Source organism: Poromitra crassiceps (assembly GCF_964638095.1).
Source record: "Poromitra crassiceps genome assembly, chromosome: 11".
NCBI lineage: Eukaryota > Metazoa > Chordata > Actinopteri > Beryciformes > Melamphaidae > Poromitra > Poromitra crassiceps.
In genome coordinates this window covers 46,147,203-46,164,438 of record NC_139643.1, presented here as the reverse complement: position 1 = coordinate 46,164,438, position 17,236 = coordinate 46,147,203, and the positions used below count along the sequence as shown (strand labels likewise).

Here is a 17,236-nt window from a genome sequence, read left to right as displayed (position 1 = left end):
AAGGAAAAAAACGCTAGCTCTAACTCTAACTCTAACTCGTAATTAAGGCAGTGTGCTGTGCATGGCATCTTTCTGCTGTGTGCTGCAGAACTACCAAACCTCAGTCTGCATTACAACTGCTGGATGATTCAGATCCCTGCCAACAGCAGAGGGAGCCAAAAGAAAAGGATAAAAAGGAGAGAGGAACTGAACCGCTGTTAAACCAAACAGAAGAAGAAGAGGGAGAAACTACTAACCAGAGGCAGTGGATAAGGAATACCCATCATCAGCTTCATCCATTTTGTGGTTTAGCAGTTAAAAAGTGGGGTCCGGGGACCTCCGGTGGTCCTTGAGGGGGTTCCCAGCAAAAAGGGTAATAGTTTATTTTCACTAGAATTCCAATTTAATATAATTAACACAATGACAGGATTTATTGACTATTTGGATCATGGGTTTCATACACTTTCTATAATAAAACATCTAAAAGTGTGACACCATCACAAAAGCTAAAGTTTGATCAGATGGGGCCTTAGGACAGAATGGTATCCAGTGGGGGCATGGTCTAATTAGTGTCAGTTTAGGAGTCTTTGACTTGAAAGTTTGAGAGTAGTCTAGTGTCAGAGTTATCATGCTTTAAAATAGCGCCCCCATTAGGCCAATCAGTGTGTTTTCTAAACGAAGGAATTGTGAAGATGCACCATCCCTCCAAAATACCCTTTTCACAGCATCCATTGTGTCTTAGGGCAGCGTAAACACAGGTGTAACCAACAACAATAATGAGGGCCCCGGCACTGGAACACCTAAACAGAATGCTGTGAAAGGGTCTAGTTGGGCAAAATCAGAGTAGTGTTAGCACAGCAGTTTCTGTGGGTGTGCAGTGCTGGCCTTTTGGATTGTATCTACACTTTTCCTTCAAATTACACCTCTTCCCTTGTCCTTCTCCTTGACCCCTCTTGATTATTTTATTTAAATTGATACAATTTCATCATATTTAAATGTTCACTGTCTTGTTCATTCAGTCATTCATGTGTTTTTTGTATGTCCTTTACTAGGCAACGCGTTTTGAGTAGCCTACTTAGAAAATCAAAATACTAAATAAATTGCAGCCGATGATGATGATGATGATGATGATGATGATGATGGTGGTGGTGTTGGTGGTTGTTGTTGATGATGAAGATCCATCTATTAGGCTAAATTGACAATGCATGATGCATCATTCCAAGTTTGGTCAAAATCAAATAGATGTCAGATGTGCATGTTTGAAAAAAATAATAAAAATAAATAAATAAATAAATAGATAAATAAATAAATACATAAATAAATAAATGTGCATGTTTGAAAATAAATAAATGTGCATGTTTGAAAATAAATAGATAAATAAATAAATAAATAAATAAATAAATAAATAAATAAATACATAAATACATAAACAAACAAACAAACAAATAAATAATTATATGTTTTAATATTTTTATCAGTACAATTTTATTTGACATTATTTAACATTTCTTTGAGCCTACCTGTTGCTCTTGTGGTCGCGGCCAGGCAGCAGTGTGGCGCAGCTCGCTCTGCTCACATGACGCCTACCCAGCATTCTGCGGGCGAGCCGAGTGGGGAACTGCCTCCAGATGAAGACAGAAGAGGAAGAGGATGCCTGTGGTGGTGAGTATAGCATTTTAAAAACACCTATGTACATCTACTAGGAAGTCGCACACATTCACACACTGTGTCGGAATGTGCTGACTCGGCCTATTAGTAGCGGATTGATTCATTGTGCAGGGAGCAGCTCGGTAATGCGGTCTGAAAAGGAAGGAAAAGTAATCGACACAGTCCTCCAACTTGGTCTGCGGGTTGAAGTTGCCGATATCAAAGGTTTGCTATCGGCTTGTTTACTGTCTTGACACGCTGGCGAAATGCCATCACAATAAGATTACTGTTCAAATGTGACTGTCGGTTTAACAGTATAGGAGGACGAAGGTAGGAAGTAGGAGTAGGAAGAAGAAGATATCGCTGGTGAAAGCTGATATTGTAGCCTTACCTCCTGGAGAGAGACACACTGCACAGTAGTGGCGAGGCTGCTGTCAGTGTTACGTCATCAGATATCAGCTGTTTGGGTTCAAAGGGACCCCCGCCGCGGTCAGACTGTGGTTTTATTTTGTAAGCAGCAGTGTATTCACTCATAGACTAAAATGGGCAACAACAAGCGAATCCAAATGTTGAAAGTCTGCATATAGCCTATGACACTGGACTTATTGTTAAGCCTTTTATTTTACACAATTCAAAACATAATAACTATAATAGCAAGAATATCAATCATCTATGTGACTAGCAGTGATTCTCAAGGTGAGGTCCGGGACCAGGGGTCCTTGAGGGGATTCCAGGGGGTCCCCAGCAAATTGAAGAGGTTTAGCACAAGTAGAGAATGTTTTGATCATAGCTTTTAACGGTTAGCTCTCTACCTAAAATAGGCCACAGATGGTCATGGACAAAATCACACAGTATCTAACAATACAACTATTCTCAGATTTGGGTCAGAGAGACAAAATTCATCAATTTAGGGGTCCTTGACATGAAATATATAATATATAAATCAATCATGACATAGGGCTCTGCTGTCTAAGGTAAATCTAACTGTGGCCTTGACATGAAATCTTTTGGGAATCCCTTAGGTAAGGCTTACCTAATCAGATGGAGCCTGAAGCTTCTGGCATACTCTTCGCGCACGCGCTGGAGGCGGGGCTCAGAGGAGGGCGCGCGCACTCTGCGCGGGCCAAAACAGAACATACTCAGTGCGCAGCTCCAGGCTCCAGGCAGTCTGAATGAAATTGAATGTAACGTTCCCAATTCTATGTATTAAATTATAAAAAACGACCCCTCCACATTTGGGAAGGCTAAGCCACACAACTAGTTCGTTATAATCGAACAGCATGCTTTGAAGGCGACTTTACGACGGTGAGGACTCAATCACAGCAGATATCCGCTGATAGCCTACCACGGAGATCTCAGGCACAGGCAGCAAAACCGACGCGCTGATAGAAAAATCTCCATGGACGCGCCGCGCTGCGCTCAGGCCTCGCCCCCCGACACGCCCCGTGCGATGTCGTCATAATCGCCGTGCGCCCTATGCGCTTGGCTGGGCGCGAAGAGTATGCCAGAAGCTTTAGTCTCTGATGTCAGGGGGGGAGGGAGTTCCAGAGCCTGGGAGCTGCCATGGAGAAGGCTCTGTCCCCGAAGCTGTGGCGGTTGTTGGACTTGGGGGTGGAGAGAAGGCCGGTTGAGGTGGATCTGAGGGACCGGGATGGGAAGGTTGGTAGGGGGAGAGGTCAGTGAGATGTGTGTGTGTGTGTGTGTGTGTGTGTGGGGGGGGTTGCAGTTGGTGAAGGGCTTTGTATGTGATGACCAGGATTTTGTAGTTGATCCGGTCGGAGACAGGAAGCACATTGGAGCCATTGGAGTTGTTTTGGACTGGGGTGATGTGATGCCAGGATTTGGTGTGAGTGAGAAGTCCGGCGGCGGCGTTCTGGACCAGTTGGACTCTGTTGATGAGGCTGGCATTGATGCCGTGGAGGAGTGAGTTGCAGTAATCAAGATGGGAGGAGATGAAGGTGTGGATGAGTGTTTCAGAGAGGATGGAAGAGAGGAAGGAAGGAGGCTCTGACAATTTGACAGATGTGGGGCTCGAGGGAGAGGGTGGGGTCAAGGATCACGCCAAGGTTGCGTGCCTGGGAGGATGGGGAGACAGTGGTGCCGTCAATGGTGGGGTTGTTGAGTTTGCTGAGGGTGAATTCGGAGCTGTGACACAATGTGATAAGAAAAATGTTTTTTTCCTATTCCATAAAATGTTCTACTGAGTTGTGACCTCCCAAAATTATCGCCCCCGGGGAATTTCACCCCGTAGGATGAGAACCACCATCGCTCCATCCAGAGAAAGCTGGACTCACCAACGTTAGATCATTTCCTCTCTCTTACTCAGATTTACAGTAAATGTCAGGACTTTGACCTGGATTCACCAACAGCACAGCTCATTTCCAATATATATTGATTTTCAGCTGAAAAATGTAGAAAAAGTGTTGAGTATCTCTTTAAGCACAATAGACAGGTCAAACTTGAAAACATGAGCAATTTACTGACAAAACATGATGTGATTTCTGGGTATTGAATTTCTGGGTATTGAATTTTACCTCTCCCTGAAGTTTGGAGCAAACATCTTGTGAAGGTGCCTGGTGCAGCTTTAAAACTTTAAAAAAATCTCTACAGAGTCAACAGCAGCTGTCAGCAGTACGCCTGGATAGCCCAGGGCACAGTGTGAAATCAGCAGTACGCCTGGATAACCCAGGGCACAGTGTGAAATCAGGACACTGTTCTAGTTGTGGTGATGTAAACACCTGACCCCCCCCCCCCCCCCCCCCCCCCCACCTTTTCTAAAGAGTCAACTCCCTCACAGTTTTTCAATCCCGCCTCAAGACCCATCTCTTCTCCTCCTCCTTCTCTTAAGCCAAGTTTAGACCGAAGATTCACAACGAGACGAGTTGCAACTTGCAACGACTTGCAGCCAGGCCCCTGCGACTTGACAAGTTGAATGGCCGGCGACGCCATCAGCCGGCTGGAGTCGAGATGAGACGGGCCAGTTTACACCGCTGCAACTTTTCCCTGCAACGGTTTTGTCTCGTTGCGAATCACTGGTGTAAACTGGGCTTTAGTCCCCCCTAGTGTCCTCTAGTAAGAGAGTGGCGTCAGCGGAGGACCAAAATGCGAGACTCATTAGCCAATGAACAGCCAGGAATGGGTCTCGCGCTACTTTTGCATGCTAAAATAAAGCCGATAATGTACAATTTGATTCATGTCAAGGGATGAAAAAACCCTTTCAAAGCACAACACTGTCTATTTTCCTGCAATTCGACAGTGCTGCTTTTTTTACTCAAGAGTTCCACTTTCTACTTCCTGGAACAAAAACTGGTCCATTGGAGTGAATGGAGATGTCGGAACTCTTCTATTATATGGCTCTGGTCCCCCCCCATCGATCCCTCTGTGTGGCTGTGTCATGTTTGTCAATTGTCTGTTGCACTATCGTCGTCGCCTTAGTGTTTAGTGTAAAGAATCTTTGAGTTCTTGAAAAGCGCTATATAAGTCTCATGTATTATTATGAATATTATTAATATGTCTAATTTTCCATGTTTTTCTCTCATTTTTGCCATTTTTCTTGTGAAATACTGAATGGTTTTTAGACTCTCTCTCTGCCTCCTCTGCTAGACATGACTTTTCTTTGTTTTTAGGGGTTCACGAGCCAAAAAGGTTGAGAACCATTGGTTTAGCAGACCGTGGGTGGTGCAGCCACCATGTCACTTGCTGCCCCAGTAGTGCAAGAGACGATGTGACCTCACTGTGATCACACCCACAATATGACATCACTGACCAAAGTTGAAAACACATGGCAGGGGAACTACCAGCTCATAAATGTGTAACAGCGTGTAAACGTGTAACGGTGAACATAACTCAAGTTAAACATACAGTCGGTGCTGTTTTCTAACTTGTGAAGCCGCTATTTTTGTTTGTTTATTGTTTATTAGAAAGATCGTTATTAGCTCATGCCTTTGCCATAAGCTCGTCCTCCTGGTTTCAACACATTGCTGACTCGTTTCAAAGTACTAACCCGCCGCTGGACCGGAACTCCACCCTTTAACGAAACAAGATAACAAGAGCCTGATTATAGACGCAATGAGGTTGGCTTTATAGGTCAGAGGTCATATGATGACATAATGATCTGGGTGTTGTTTACATGACGGCCCGTTTTGTGAAGCAACGCATCACGTGTCTGTTGCCTCTGGCTGGGATAGGTGCAAAGGTGAATATAAAAGTTACATACATCTCTCTGTGTCTCTTTCCCCCTGCCTCAGACATGGACTACAAGGCTGAGTTTGCAGCCTTGGAAAAGGTGTGCGAGGAGAACATCTCCGCTCTGTGTGCGCCTCCCGACTTGCCATACGGCGATGTTGCCAAGCGCCTGGTCACATCCATGAGACGGATTCAGCAGCACGGCCGCGCTCTGGAGCCGGTGGTCGGCAGCTTCACCGCCGTCTACCATCATTACGACTTTGACGCGCAGACGCCCGGGAACGGCTACCGCACCCTGGTCAAGGTATCGCTGGTGCCCCCCACCACTGCTCTCTGCACTTTATTAGTATGTGAACTGTCATGGCTGTGTTCAAAAGTAATCCATTTTCTGTTACTTAACAGATGCGACTGTATTTGTACTAATACCTACAAATTAATGGGGTAGTGATTTTATTGATGTTGAAATGAACCTTTAAATGTACTAAGTGCAGCCTCCCCACCTCCTTGGCAAAATGTGCATCGTCGTTACCTCATTTTCTTTCTTTCTTTCTTTCTTTCTTTCTTTCTTTCTTTCTTTCTCTCTTTCTTTCTTTCTTTCTTTCTTTCCTTCTTTCTTTCTTTCTTTCTTTCTCTCTTTCTTCCTTTCTTTCTTTCTCTCTTTCTTTCTTTCCTTCTTTCTTTCTTTCTTTCTTTCTCTCTTTCTTTCTTTCTCTCTTTCTTTCTTTCTTTCCTTCTTTCTTTCTTTCTTTCTTTCTTTCTTTCTTTCTTTCTTTCTTTCTTTCTCTCTTTCTTTCCTTCTTTCTTTCTTTCTCTCTTTCTTTCCTTCTTTCTCTCTTTCTTTCTTTCTTTCTTTCTCTCTTTCTTTCTTTCTTTCTTTCTCTCTTTCTTTCTTTCTTTCTTTCTTTCTATCTTTCTTTCTCTCTTTCTTTCTTTCTTTCTTTCTCTCTTTCTTCCTTTCTTTCTTTCTTTCTCTCTTTCTCTCTTTCTCTCTTTCCCTCCTCCCACCTCTCTCTCTTGCTGTCTCCAGGTCTTGCAGTCTTGCCTGATGCACATTGTCCACAAAGCCCGTTACATCGGGTCCAACTGTCACAGTGCCTTCTTCCGGGCGGACCACAACGCGTCGGAGATGGAGGCGTACTGCGACGCCCTGTGCCAGCTGCGGGCGCTGCTGCACCTCGCCCAGCGGCTGATGAACGACAACAGCTTGGGGCAGCTGTACTCGCTGCACGACGGGGACCTGAGCCGCAGGTTCGTGCAGGAGTACAGCTCCATGCACAAGGCCTGCTTCTACGGACGCTGCCTGGGGTTCCAGGTCAGTGGACGACAGGGAGGGAGAGGTCCTTTCTCACCTCTTGTTGTGTGTGTGCGTGTGTGTGTGTGTGTGTGTGTGTGTGTGTGTGTGTGTGTGTGTGTGTGTGTGTGTGTGTGTGTGTGTGTGTGTGTGTGTGTGTGTGTGTGTTTTAGTGCTGCTGTGTGGAGTCTGATGTCCCTGAAATGTGATTTCAATTCAGGTTAGGAGGTACATTATATGTTTGTGTGTTGCGGTTTAATGAGCGCTTACGGAACGCCTCTTGTCCAATCACAAGTTCACAACAGTGTTTGCATTCTGTTTAAGTTATCTACACTTTAGTTTAAGAAGTGCCATAGCTAGTTTTCGTTTTGTGCATTCAATCATCGTTATTTATTTATTTATTTATTTATTTATTTATTTATTTATTTATTTATTTATTTATTTATTTATTTATTTATTTATTTATTTATTTATTTGATCAAAACTCTTCTTATTAAATGCCCTGTTATTTATTTTGGTAGTTCTCGCCGACCCTTCGTCCGTTCCTCCAGACGGTCGTCATCAGCATGGTTTCATATGGAGAGACTTATGGGAAACAGCAGTCTGGGATAGGTGAGTCTTCTGTTTTGCCTCGGTCTTCTAATGATGGCAGTGAAATTATACTGTAGTTTCTGTTTTGCCTTTTTAGATGTCTTCATCCTTCTGAAAACCTCTCCTGTCCTCTGCTCTCCTCTTCTCTCAACTCCTCTCCTCCTGTCCTCTCCTCTGCTCTCCCCTCCTCCTGTTCTCTCCTCTGCTCTCCTCTCCTCTCCTCCTGTCCTCTGCTCTCCTCTCCTCTCCTCCTGTCCTCTGCTCTCCTCTCCTCTCCTCCTGTCATCTCCTCTGCTCTCCTCTCCCCTCCTCTACTCTCTCCTCTTCCCTCCTCTACTCTGCTCTACTCTCCTCTCCTCCTGTCCTCTCCTCTCCTCTGCTCTCCTCTCTCCTTATCTACTCTCTCCTCTTCCCTCTCCTCTCCTCTCCTCTCCTCTCCTCTCCTCTCCTCTCCTCTCCTCTCCTCTCCTCTCCTCTCCTCTCCTCTCCTCTCCTCTCCTCTCTCCTCTTCCCTCCTCCCCTCTCCTCTCCTCTCCTCTCCTCTCCTCTCCTCTCCTCTCCTCTCCTCTCCTCTGCTCTCCTCTCCTCTCCTCTCCTCTCTCCTCTTCCCTCCTCTCCTCTCCTCTCCCCTCCTAGGCTTGGCAGCCCTTTCCCTCCTCACATCAGGGAAGTACGTCATCGATCCGGAGTTGAGGGGGGCGGAGTTTGAGCGCATAACCCAGAACCTGGACCTGCAGTTCTGGAAAGCCTTCTGGAACCTCACAGAGTCTGGCCTTTTAACAGTAGGCAGGGCCAAGCACTGATGCCATTGCTGTCTCATTACTCGCTGAATACTGTTTGTCAGTGTGACAGTTGTGCTCCAGATCTCTTCTCACTGTCTCCCTTATTATGTGCGTCTGTTTTTACTTCTCTTTCTCTGTCCATCCCCTCTCCTCCCTCCTGCAGGGTTTCAGCAGAATAGCCTCGTACCCGGTGCAGGTGAACCTCACCCTGTCTCTGCCCCCCGTCCCGCTGCGCCTCCCGCTGGCCTCTGACCCCGGTCTCTTTGCCACCATCTCCCCTCCCATCGCCCACTGGGGCCCGGGGCCGGTCCACATGCGGCTCATCTCCTACGATCTCAGAGAAGGCCAGGTGAGGCTCCACGGGTGTCCTGGTGCAGAGATGTCATCAGGATAGTAGGAGGATAATAGGGGACCACTGATCAGCCATTAGAAATCAATCATTGGAAATTCTATGGGGGGGCGGGCCCCTTGCTCGGATCACGCCCATTTTTGAACTCGGCCTTCATTTTGATCTCAACTACACACCTGTAAAGTTTAGCGACTGCATCTTGCACAGTTGTGATGGCGATGCTATCGCGGTGACTGACGGTCAGTAGTTCCCACTTCCCGCTACAATAGGTGTTGCCAGCACCACACTTTGCCTTGAGGAAACACACACACAAACTCACAAGGTGAAAACAATACCAGCCCCACCATCACGGTTGGTAATCAACATGAACTGACAGTTCATGAAGGAATGACACATGGATGGGACATGTTCACGTCACTATTGCCTTGTTTTCTTGATCACTTACTGCCGTATGACCCTCTTGCTGTACAGGACAGTGAGGAGTTGCTGGCCTTCTCGCGCACCGATCCTCCCCCGCTCTCCCTCCACCACGCCCCCTGGTTACAGAAGAGGCCTCTCTCCCCCTGGCTGCTCATCCACTTCCATGGAGGAGGCTTTGTGGCCCAGACCTCCAAATCCCACGAGGTACAGTACGCTGGATTAGTGATTATGGATTATGTAAAAAGCAACTGTATATGTATATACTGTATATATATATATACTGTATATATATATATATATATATATATATATATATATATATATATATATATGTATATATATATGAAGAGTTCATTTGCAAAAAAAATACTCTCTGGAGTGCACATAGAGAACATTATTGGGGTGATTTATGTGGAAATTATCAGATGAATATGTTTTAGTTATGATTGATAATAAACATTTCCCAAAAATAAATTAATTACAGTATCAATACATCAATATATAAAATAAAATTATAAAAAATCCAAACGGAGATACCTGTTTTTGCAAATGAACTCTTCATATATACATACATACATATATACATATACATATACATATACATATACATATACATATACATATACTGTATACACCTTGGCAGTGCCCTGCTACCAGCCTGCTACTGTCAGTTGCTTTAAAAGCATCAGTGGTCTCAGTTTAATGTACCCTGCCCTATGCAAAGACTGTGCAATTGGCTCATTTTAACACATTTCCGAAATATTATCCTTCACAATGTCAATAGTTATAGAGCAATGGCCTTGATGCCCTGCACTGGCGTGTGGCCTTGTGCCCTACAAAAAATTGCGACACCGAAGGCCAAATGGCCTTTCCCCTAAAATGATGACATTCCCACCCTGACACTCACTGTCTGTTGCATTTCTCTCCTCTCACCTCCTTCCATTCTCCTCCGTCCGTCTGCCCTCTCATATATTAGAATTACCTGAGAAGCTGGTCGAAGGAAATGAACGTGCCCATCCTTTCTGTGGACTACTCTCTGTCACCTGAGGCTCCATTTCCCCGAGCGCTGGAGGAGTGTTTCTATGCCTACTGCTGGGCACTGAACAACTGTCGTCTGCTGGGTCAGTGTGTGTTTCTATGCCTACTGCTGGTTTTGAACGCAGGTTGAAATTTGAATGAGTGACAGGTCGTAGCACCGATGAGAGAGCGGTTCGAAAAATGGGCTGCGCCTCCCGTGTCGTCTGATCGCAAAGTCGTTACTGATTGGAGAGGACTGAAGCCATCACTGGCATATGACTGGCCAAGTGAACGGTTCCCTCCCATAACCAGCCCTCTGAGGGAAAATGTCCCAGACCCAGAGAGAGCTCTGCAGCATGCAGTAACGTAGTGTATCAGCGTAAGAAGAACTCTCATGGGTCTGGCGTTGAGACTAACTGCTGGGTCAGTGTGTGTTTCTATGCCTACTGCTGGGCACTGAACAACTGTCATCTGCTGGGTCAGTGTGTGTTTCTATGCCTACTGCTGGGCACTGAACAACTGCCATCTGCTGGGTCAGTGTGTGCCGTCGGAGCCAGAAGACACAGCTATATATCCTAAACATAGAGGGAATGTATTTCATGCATTGTAACAGATTCATTTGTGAGTGTATTGTTGAGTGTATCTGTTCACAGTATCGCACTATTATGAGACGTCCGGGTGGTGCAGCAGTAGATTCCCTGCCTACCAACACGAGGGTTGCAGGTTCGAGTGTTACTTCCGGCTTGGTGGGGCATCCATACAGGCACAATTGGCCGTGCCTGCGGGTGGGAAGCTGGATTAAGGGCATGTGTCCTGGTCACTGTGCTAGTGCATCTTCTGGTCGGTCGGGGCACCTGTTCGGGGGGAGTTGAACTGGGGGGGATCCTCCCACGCGCTACGACCTGCTGGTGAAACTCCTCGCTGTAGGGTGAAAATAGGCGGCTGGCATGTGTATCGGAGGAAGCATGTGCTAGTCTACAACTCTCCCCAGATCGGCAGAGGGGGTGGAGCAACGACCGGGGGGAATTGGCCAAGTTTAACCCATTGATACCTGATGCAACATTTGCGTGTATATCCCTCATTTGTGTGTGTATCCTTTTAACGCGGTTTGCGGTCTTAAAGGGATACACACACAAATGCTGCATCAGATATCAATGGGTTAATTGGGGAGAAAATACAAAATGAGGTTTGTAAGATTGTGTGGGAATGCGGTGGCCATGTTTACGTACTGCAATATCTTGTGTTTGTGTCCCATAGGCTCCACAGCGGAGCGGGTTTGTCTGGCGGGGGACAGCGCCGGGGGGAACCTCTGCATCACGGTGTCCATGAAGGCCATCGCCTGCGGGATCCGAGTCCCCGACGGCATCATGGCTGCCTACCCCGCTACCTTGCTCACCACGGACGCCTCGCCCTCCCGCCTGCTCACGCTCATTGACCCCCTGCTGCCTCTAGGTGTCCTCGCCAAGTGCCTGAACGCTTACGCAGGTATGTGGGTGTGTCCATTACGTTTAGGTGTTTTTAAAACAAAGAGCACTTTCCACCTCCATTAGAACAGAGAGGAAAATATTAGTGGGACTTATGTCCAGATAAATGTGAGGGAAGAAGCAACAAACTATTATCATTTACAATATCAAGCCAATAATATATATTATATCAAGCCAATCTCTCCTAAAAGCATTATTATTCCAAGGTTTGATTTTGGGAAAGGGTTAACCCAGGTTTGCCAGACTCTGCTTGGTCCGAACCCAGCTCGCGGACCAGTGTCAGACAAGGGTTCATTTCATTGTGAACGGCACCACCCGTTTGCTATTTATTTATTATACTAATATGCTAGCCTAATTGTCATGGCCAGGGATTAACCCGTGCTGACTGACTTGGTGTGAATTGACAAAAGAAGCGGTTGAACATGGGCCAAGTATCCCTGGTCCCACCCTGGTCATGGTCTGAAGAACATGGTCTGACTTGGCATGGCAGCTAGTTTGCTAACAGGGGCTCGCTGGTCAGCCTGACACTGCCAATGTAAACAGTGGAGGGCTTAGGACACAGCAGGGTGACACTGGGTACATAAACAGTCCAGTTTGGTGCTGGAGTGTTCTGGCACTCGGATCTGTGAACACATCCAGAGTTTATTCAAGGCAAACAAACACAGGAGATTCCTGAGAATAGGAGTACAAAGACGAAAATAAATATAGCCGCAAGCGGCAATGGCAGGGGTTCAAGCCTTGTGCAAATTGAACACCTAATAGTCCTTGAGGCAAATTTGTAGAGCACGTTCAGGTGAACATGTGGAAAAAAGTTGCTTGAAAATTGGAGAAATGGCGTGGGAGTTACAAATAGGTGTGAAGTTATGGCATATTTTGTGTTAGGCCATGCCCACTTTTAGGGTCTGCAGCGCCCTCTTTTGCTCAATTTGCAAAATAGCATGTTAGAAATGCCATTCCAGATCAGGCTGAGAAGTTCGAAACCGATTATGCGAATGGACTTGATTTACAGCTATTACATGCTTACACCATAGACCCTGCCCAATTTCACCAATGATGACAAAACTTGATCTTGACTAGGACATCCTCCCTGATATATCTGCCAAGTTTTGCGACCATTGGACAAACAGGTGCGGAGTTATAGCCTTTTTTGTGTTAGGCCACGCCTATTTCTGGCGTTTATGGCGGCCCCATTCGGATTGCACAAAATTTGACACACATGGTCTGGGATGGTCTCCGAAGATTGCCAACAAGTTTCGTGAAGATTCGTTAATCGGTCATGAAGTTATGACAATTTAGCTGAGAGGCCACGCCCTATCACAACTTTAACGATTAATATCTCCGAAACAAAAGTAGATTTCAAAGGTTTCAAAACGCCATTTGTAGAGCTTGCTCCAGAGATGCTTCCTGCCGATTTTGGTGGAAATCGGTCAAACGGTCTAGGAGGAGATCTCGAAAATGTGTTTTCCAAACTTTTCCAGACGGACCTTAAGGGTCCTTGAGGCAAATTTGTAGAGCAGGTTCACCTGAACATGTCCAAGAAAAAGTTTGAAAATCGGACAAACGGCGTGGAAGTTATGGCCTTTAAGGTAAAACCTTTGATTATAGCGCCACCTTCAGGCCGATTCGAAAACTATTTCTTGAGCAGAAACTAGCACCTAATATCTGTCATTGGGCCAAATTTCAGGTCTCTACCATTTACCAACTCACGGGAATTTGCGTCGGGGCAGATGAACAACAAGGACAACGATAATAATAATACACCGGCACAAAAACAATAGGGTTTCAGCCCCTTCAGGGCTTGAACCCCTAATAATAATCTGTAAATAATAGTGTAGCTAGCTTTGAGTTATGGCAGCAACTAGTGGCCATGCAAACTCCTACTGTAATAATGGCATACTATACTAAAATAATGATGGGTAAGTGATTTCCAATCACTTTTTGTTTGTCCCTTTGGTACTATTTACTTTTGTTTTGATCATTCTGAGAATATTCTTTGATACTTTGATTTACTTGAAGTTAAGGTGGTTTGTTTTGTTTTATTTTGACAGGCTGCTTTTGTATATAAGAATCTGTTCTTAATTGTTTGCCTGGGTAAATAAGGTTTAAATAAAAAAACATTATTATTATTATGGAACCGAAACAGTGCGTCAGTTTTAATATTATATTTCACCATCTTCACCCATTCATGCAATAAAGTGTGTCTATTGCCACTGAGACTAACAGCAAAAACCAAGTGGTGAGTACATCTAAATGTATGAAAAATAGAAGTGTGTTGGACTGGCCTCTAATTGGAAAGTTTTAGAAATGAGCCGCAACAGTCTCCCTAAATGTAACATGTACTTGCTTCTTTATTTTCTCCTGTCTCTTTCCTCTGTTACTGATTTGTCTCAACCTCATCTTTTCTTACATCCTCTCTCTCCCTCTCTCTCTCTCTCCCTCTCCCTCTCTCTCTCTCTCTCTCTCTCTCCCTCTCTCCCTCTCCCCCCCCCCCAGGTGCAGACTGTCAGGTGGTGCAGCCCGCAGGGGACGGCGGCAGCCTCAGCGATCTGGGCCGCGACACGGCCCTGCTGCTCAGTGACCTCACGCAGGGAGCCGCCAACTGGATCCACTCCTTTCTGGATCCCACGCGGACCACGGGTGGAACGCGCGCGCTGTCGTCGGCTCCGAAAAGATCGCCGCCGCCGCCGGACAGTGACACCCGCAGGACGGCCCCCGACACTGCCCCGCTGGGCTCCGACGGTCCCAGGGATTACCCAGAGGGCTTTGAGCCGCTGCGCTCCAACTGCCTGGCTTTTGTTCACCCGACTACCTGCCCCATTATCAAGAACCCATTTGTGTCGCCCCTGCTGGCTCCCAACAACCTGCTGAGAGGCCTGCCGCCCGTACACATAGTGGTGAGAGAGGGAGGCAGCGGGTAGACAAGTCAATATTTGCTAGAAATTGGGTTTATTTCAAAATCTGGTCCAGACAATTCAATCACTTAGCTGGATCTATTTCTTTATTGGTTTTTCACATTACAAAATGTCAGCAAATATTATGCGGATGCAATTCACATAATGTCCAAACTACTATATACAGTCTATTCTAGATATGAGCTGGATCTATTTCAACATGATGTGTAACGAGTGGCACAGCTACAAGGTTTGACCTGTGCTTTTCCATAACTGCTGCAGAAGGAAGGAAGCAGGCCGAAAACACATGTAGCTGTCACACTAGATACATGATGAACAGAAATAAAGGGGCAATAAATCTGATTTTTACTGACCCATAACACAAAATGACCATAAATGATATCTGCAGGGGGTTGATACTAGGGTTGTTGATCAATACCAATAAGTCTAGGATTATTTTGCAACGTGTACTGATATTTCTGGCACTTAATCTGTTCTGGAACAACCGGGGGTGTAGTGCTATTTACCAACACCCCCCCCTCCCACAATCACACACACACACACACCCCTGCCGGGTCAGGAAACACGCGCGGGGGGGGGAATTTCACTATAGAATTATTATAATGATACTACAGAAGACAAGAAGGTCACTCTATAAGCTCTCAGACACTGTGATATTGGAGTGGGGATATTATAGCTGCCATCACAGAAAAGATAAAGGCTTGTTGGTAGGGATATATCGGCCGTATATCGGTATCGGTCTTGTTGACTGCAATCGGCTATAGAGACACTGCATGAAATAGGCCACGCCCATCACGGGGGAAAAGCTCCGTTCATTTCCACACACCAGCGTAATTTTCCTTGAATTAAACATAGCTAAAAGCTGTTGTGTGGTGGGCTGCTCAGACAACAACTGTAAAAAATCGTCAGTTAAAGTTTTGTTGTACTCCTGAGCAAAACAAGGAAGCCATTGAGAATTGGCGAGAAGAAAAATGTGGCTCTAGCTGTCAAGAAGTAAGTTGGAGTGTTCATCTTCCGTATATACGATCTTTTTGTGCAACACGCAACCATGCACGTGACATAGGAGAACGCCAGGATTGCAGGGGGGGTTTCCGTTTTCCCCCGTCTTGGGCGTGGTTTCTGAATGATGACGCGTTACGCAGTGTCTCTTATCGGCAAAAAAGGTTTCCTGTTTTCCCCATTGCTGTGTTTGTTATTCCCTCTACGGCTTGCATTTCACCAGCTAACTGTTGGATGTTTGTTTTGTCAATGCTGCTTTTCTTTCTCCCCCATGTGTCCATGCAGGCCTCGGCTCTGGATGCCTTGCTGGATGACTCTGTGATGTTTGCCAAGAAGCTGCGAGACATGGGCCAGCCTGTGAGTCTGACAGTGGTGGAGGACCTCCCACACGGCTTCCTCAGCCTATCGCAGCTCTCCAAAGACACAGAGGTCGCTACAGAAATCTGTCTACAGCGAATGAGAGAGGTCTTCCGGCAGCAGGACCCGCCCGCCGCTCTCCGCAAGCGACCAAAGCTGGAGAGGACAAATCACAAGACCGGTCCATCAGGTTGATTTATCTGGCATCTTTGGAATTTGTAGTTTTGGAATGTTAAGCAATAAATTGAGGATTTCGAAAAATGGCTATAATTTGGGAACAAATTATGATGAAAAAACAAGACCTGCAAAATTGGAAGAGGCTTAAAGATATTGCACTTGGAACTCATATTTCTGCGGAAGAACAAATATTTTCTGCATGCATTGATGATTCAGAGAACCACTGACAAGAGTTACTTTTCTTGTAAAACGCACAATATAGCTGAACAGTCACGTGACATATTTTGCCCCGGAAGTGAGTTTCCTATTCATTTTCTCCATAGACATTTTGAAAAATCCTTATATAACGAGTTTTAAGGCTGGAACCAAGCCAACCTGTGACCTACTGGATCGTGAGTGACCGTAAAACATTTCAGTTGGAGCAAAAAAAACAAAAAAACAAACAATTTTTGATATTTTTTTTCCTGTTTTTGTTTTTTGCTCCAAGTTAAATGTTTTACGGTCACTCACGATTCATTAGGTCACGGGTTGGCTTGGTTCCAGCCTTAAAACTCATTGTATAAGGTTTTTTGAAATGTCTATGGAGAAAATGAATGGGGAAACCCACTTCCGGGGCAAGGAATGTCACGTGACTGTTGAGCCCTATTACCAGGTAGATTTTCATATCACACTGAACGATAACAAAAAGGGTGTCTTTTTCTATCCACAATTGTAAGTTTAAGAACAAGGATAAATTCCCATGATAATATAGTTGTAGTTTAGCAGAATTTTCACACTGGTTAACATGGAGCGGAGCAAAAATGAATCACTATAGAACCAGCCTTTGCAATAATTTTTGAATTGATATCTCAGTTGTTGGAGCTGCTGTGCCTTGAATGTACTGTAGAAGTGTACTGTTAGAAAAGAAGTGTCTTTGTGTTGCCTATACAAAATTGTGCAGGATTGAGATTTCGCAGGGAAAACATTCCGGATGTACTGTATTATATGTTTGGGTCAAGAACATAATCTGGCGTTGCCTGTTTTTCAGGTGTTTATAGCTATTCATA

The 17,236-nt window shown here is 45.4% G+C and overlaps 1 protein-coding gene across 1 annotated transcript; it reads left to right on the top strand.

Moving 5' to 3' along the window:
• The first annotated feature begins 1,537 nt into the window (after window positions 1-1,537).
• On the top strand, window positions 1,538-16,608 carry lipea (lipase, hormone-sensitive a). The gene is made up of 11 exons (XM_083645531.1): window positions 1,538-1,641; window positions 5,874-6,115; window positions 6,839-7,123; window positions 7,624-7,714; window positions 8,330-8,475; window positions 8,639-8,824; window positions 9,296-9,448; window positions 10,221-10,365; window positions 11,519-11,746; window positions 14,239-14,639; window positions 15,942-16,608. Exons 1-11 carry the CDS (start codon window positions 1,608-1,610, stop codon window positions 16,206-16,208), a joined length of 2,178 nt encoding a protein of 725 aa, XP_083501657.1. The 5' UTR covers window positions 1,538-1,607; the 3' UTR covers window positions 16,209-16,608.
• The last annotated feature ends 628 nt before the right edge of the window (window positions 16,609-17,236 follow it).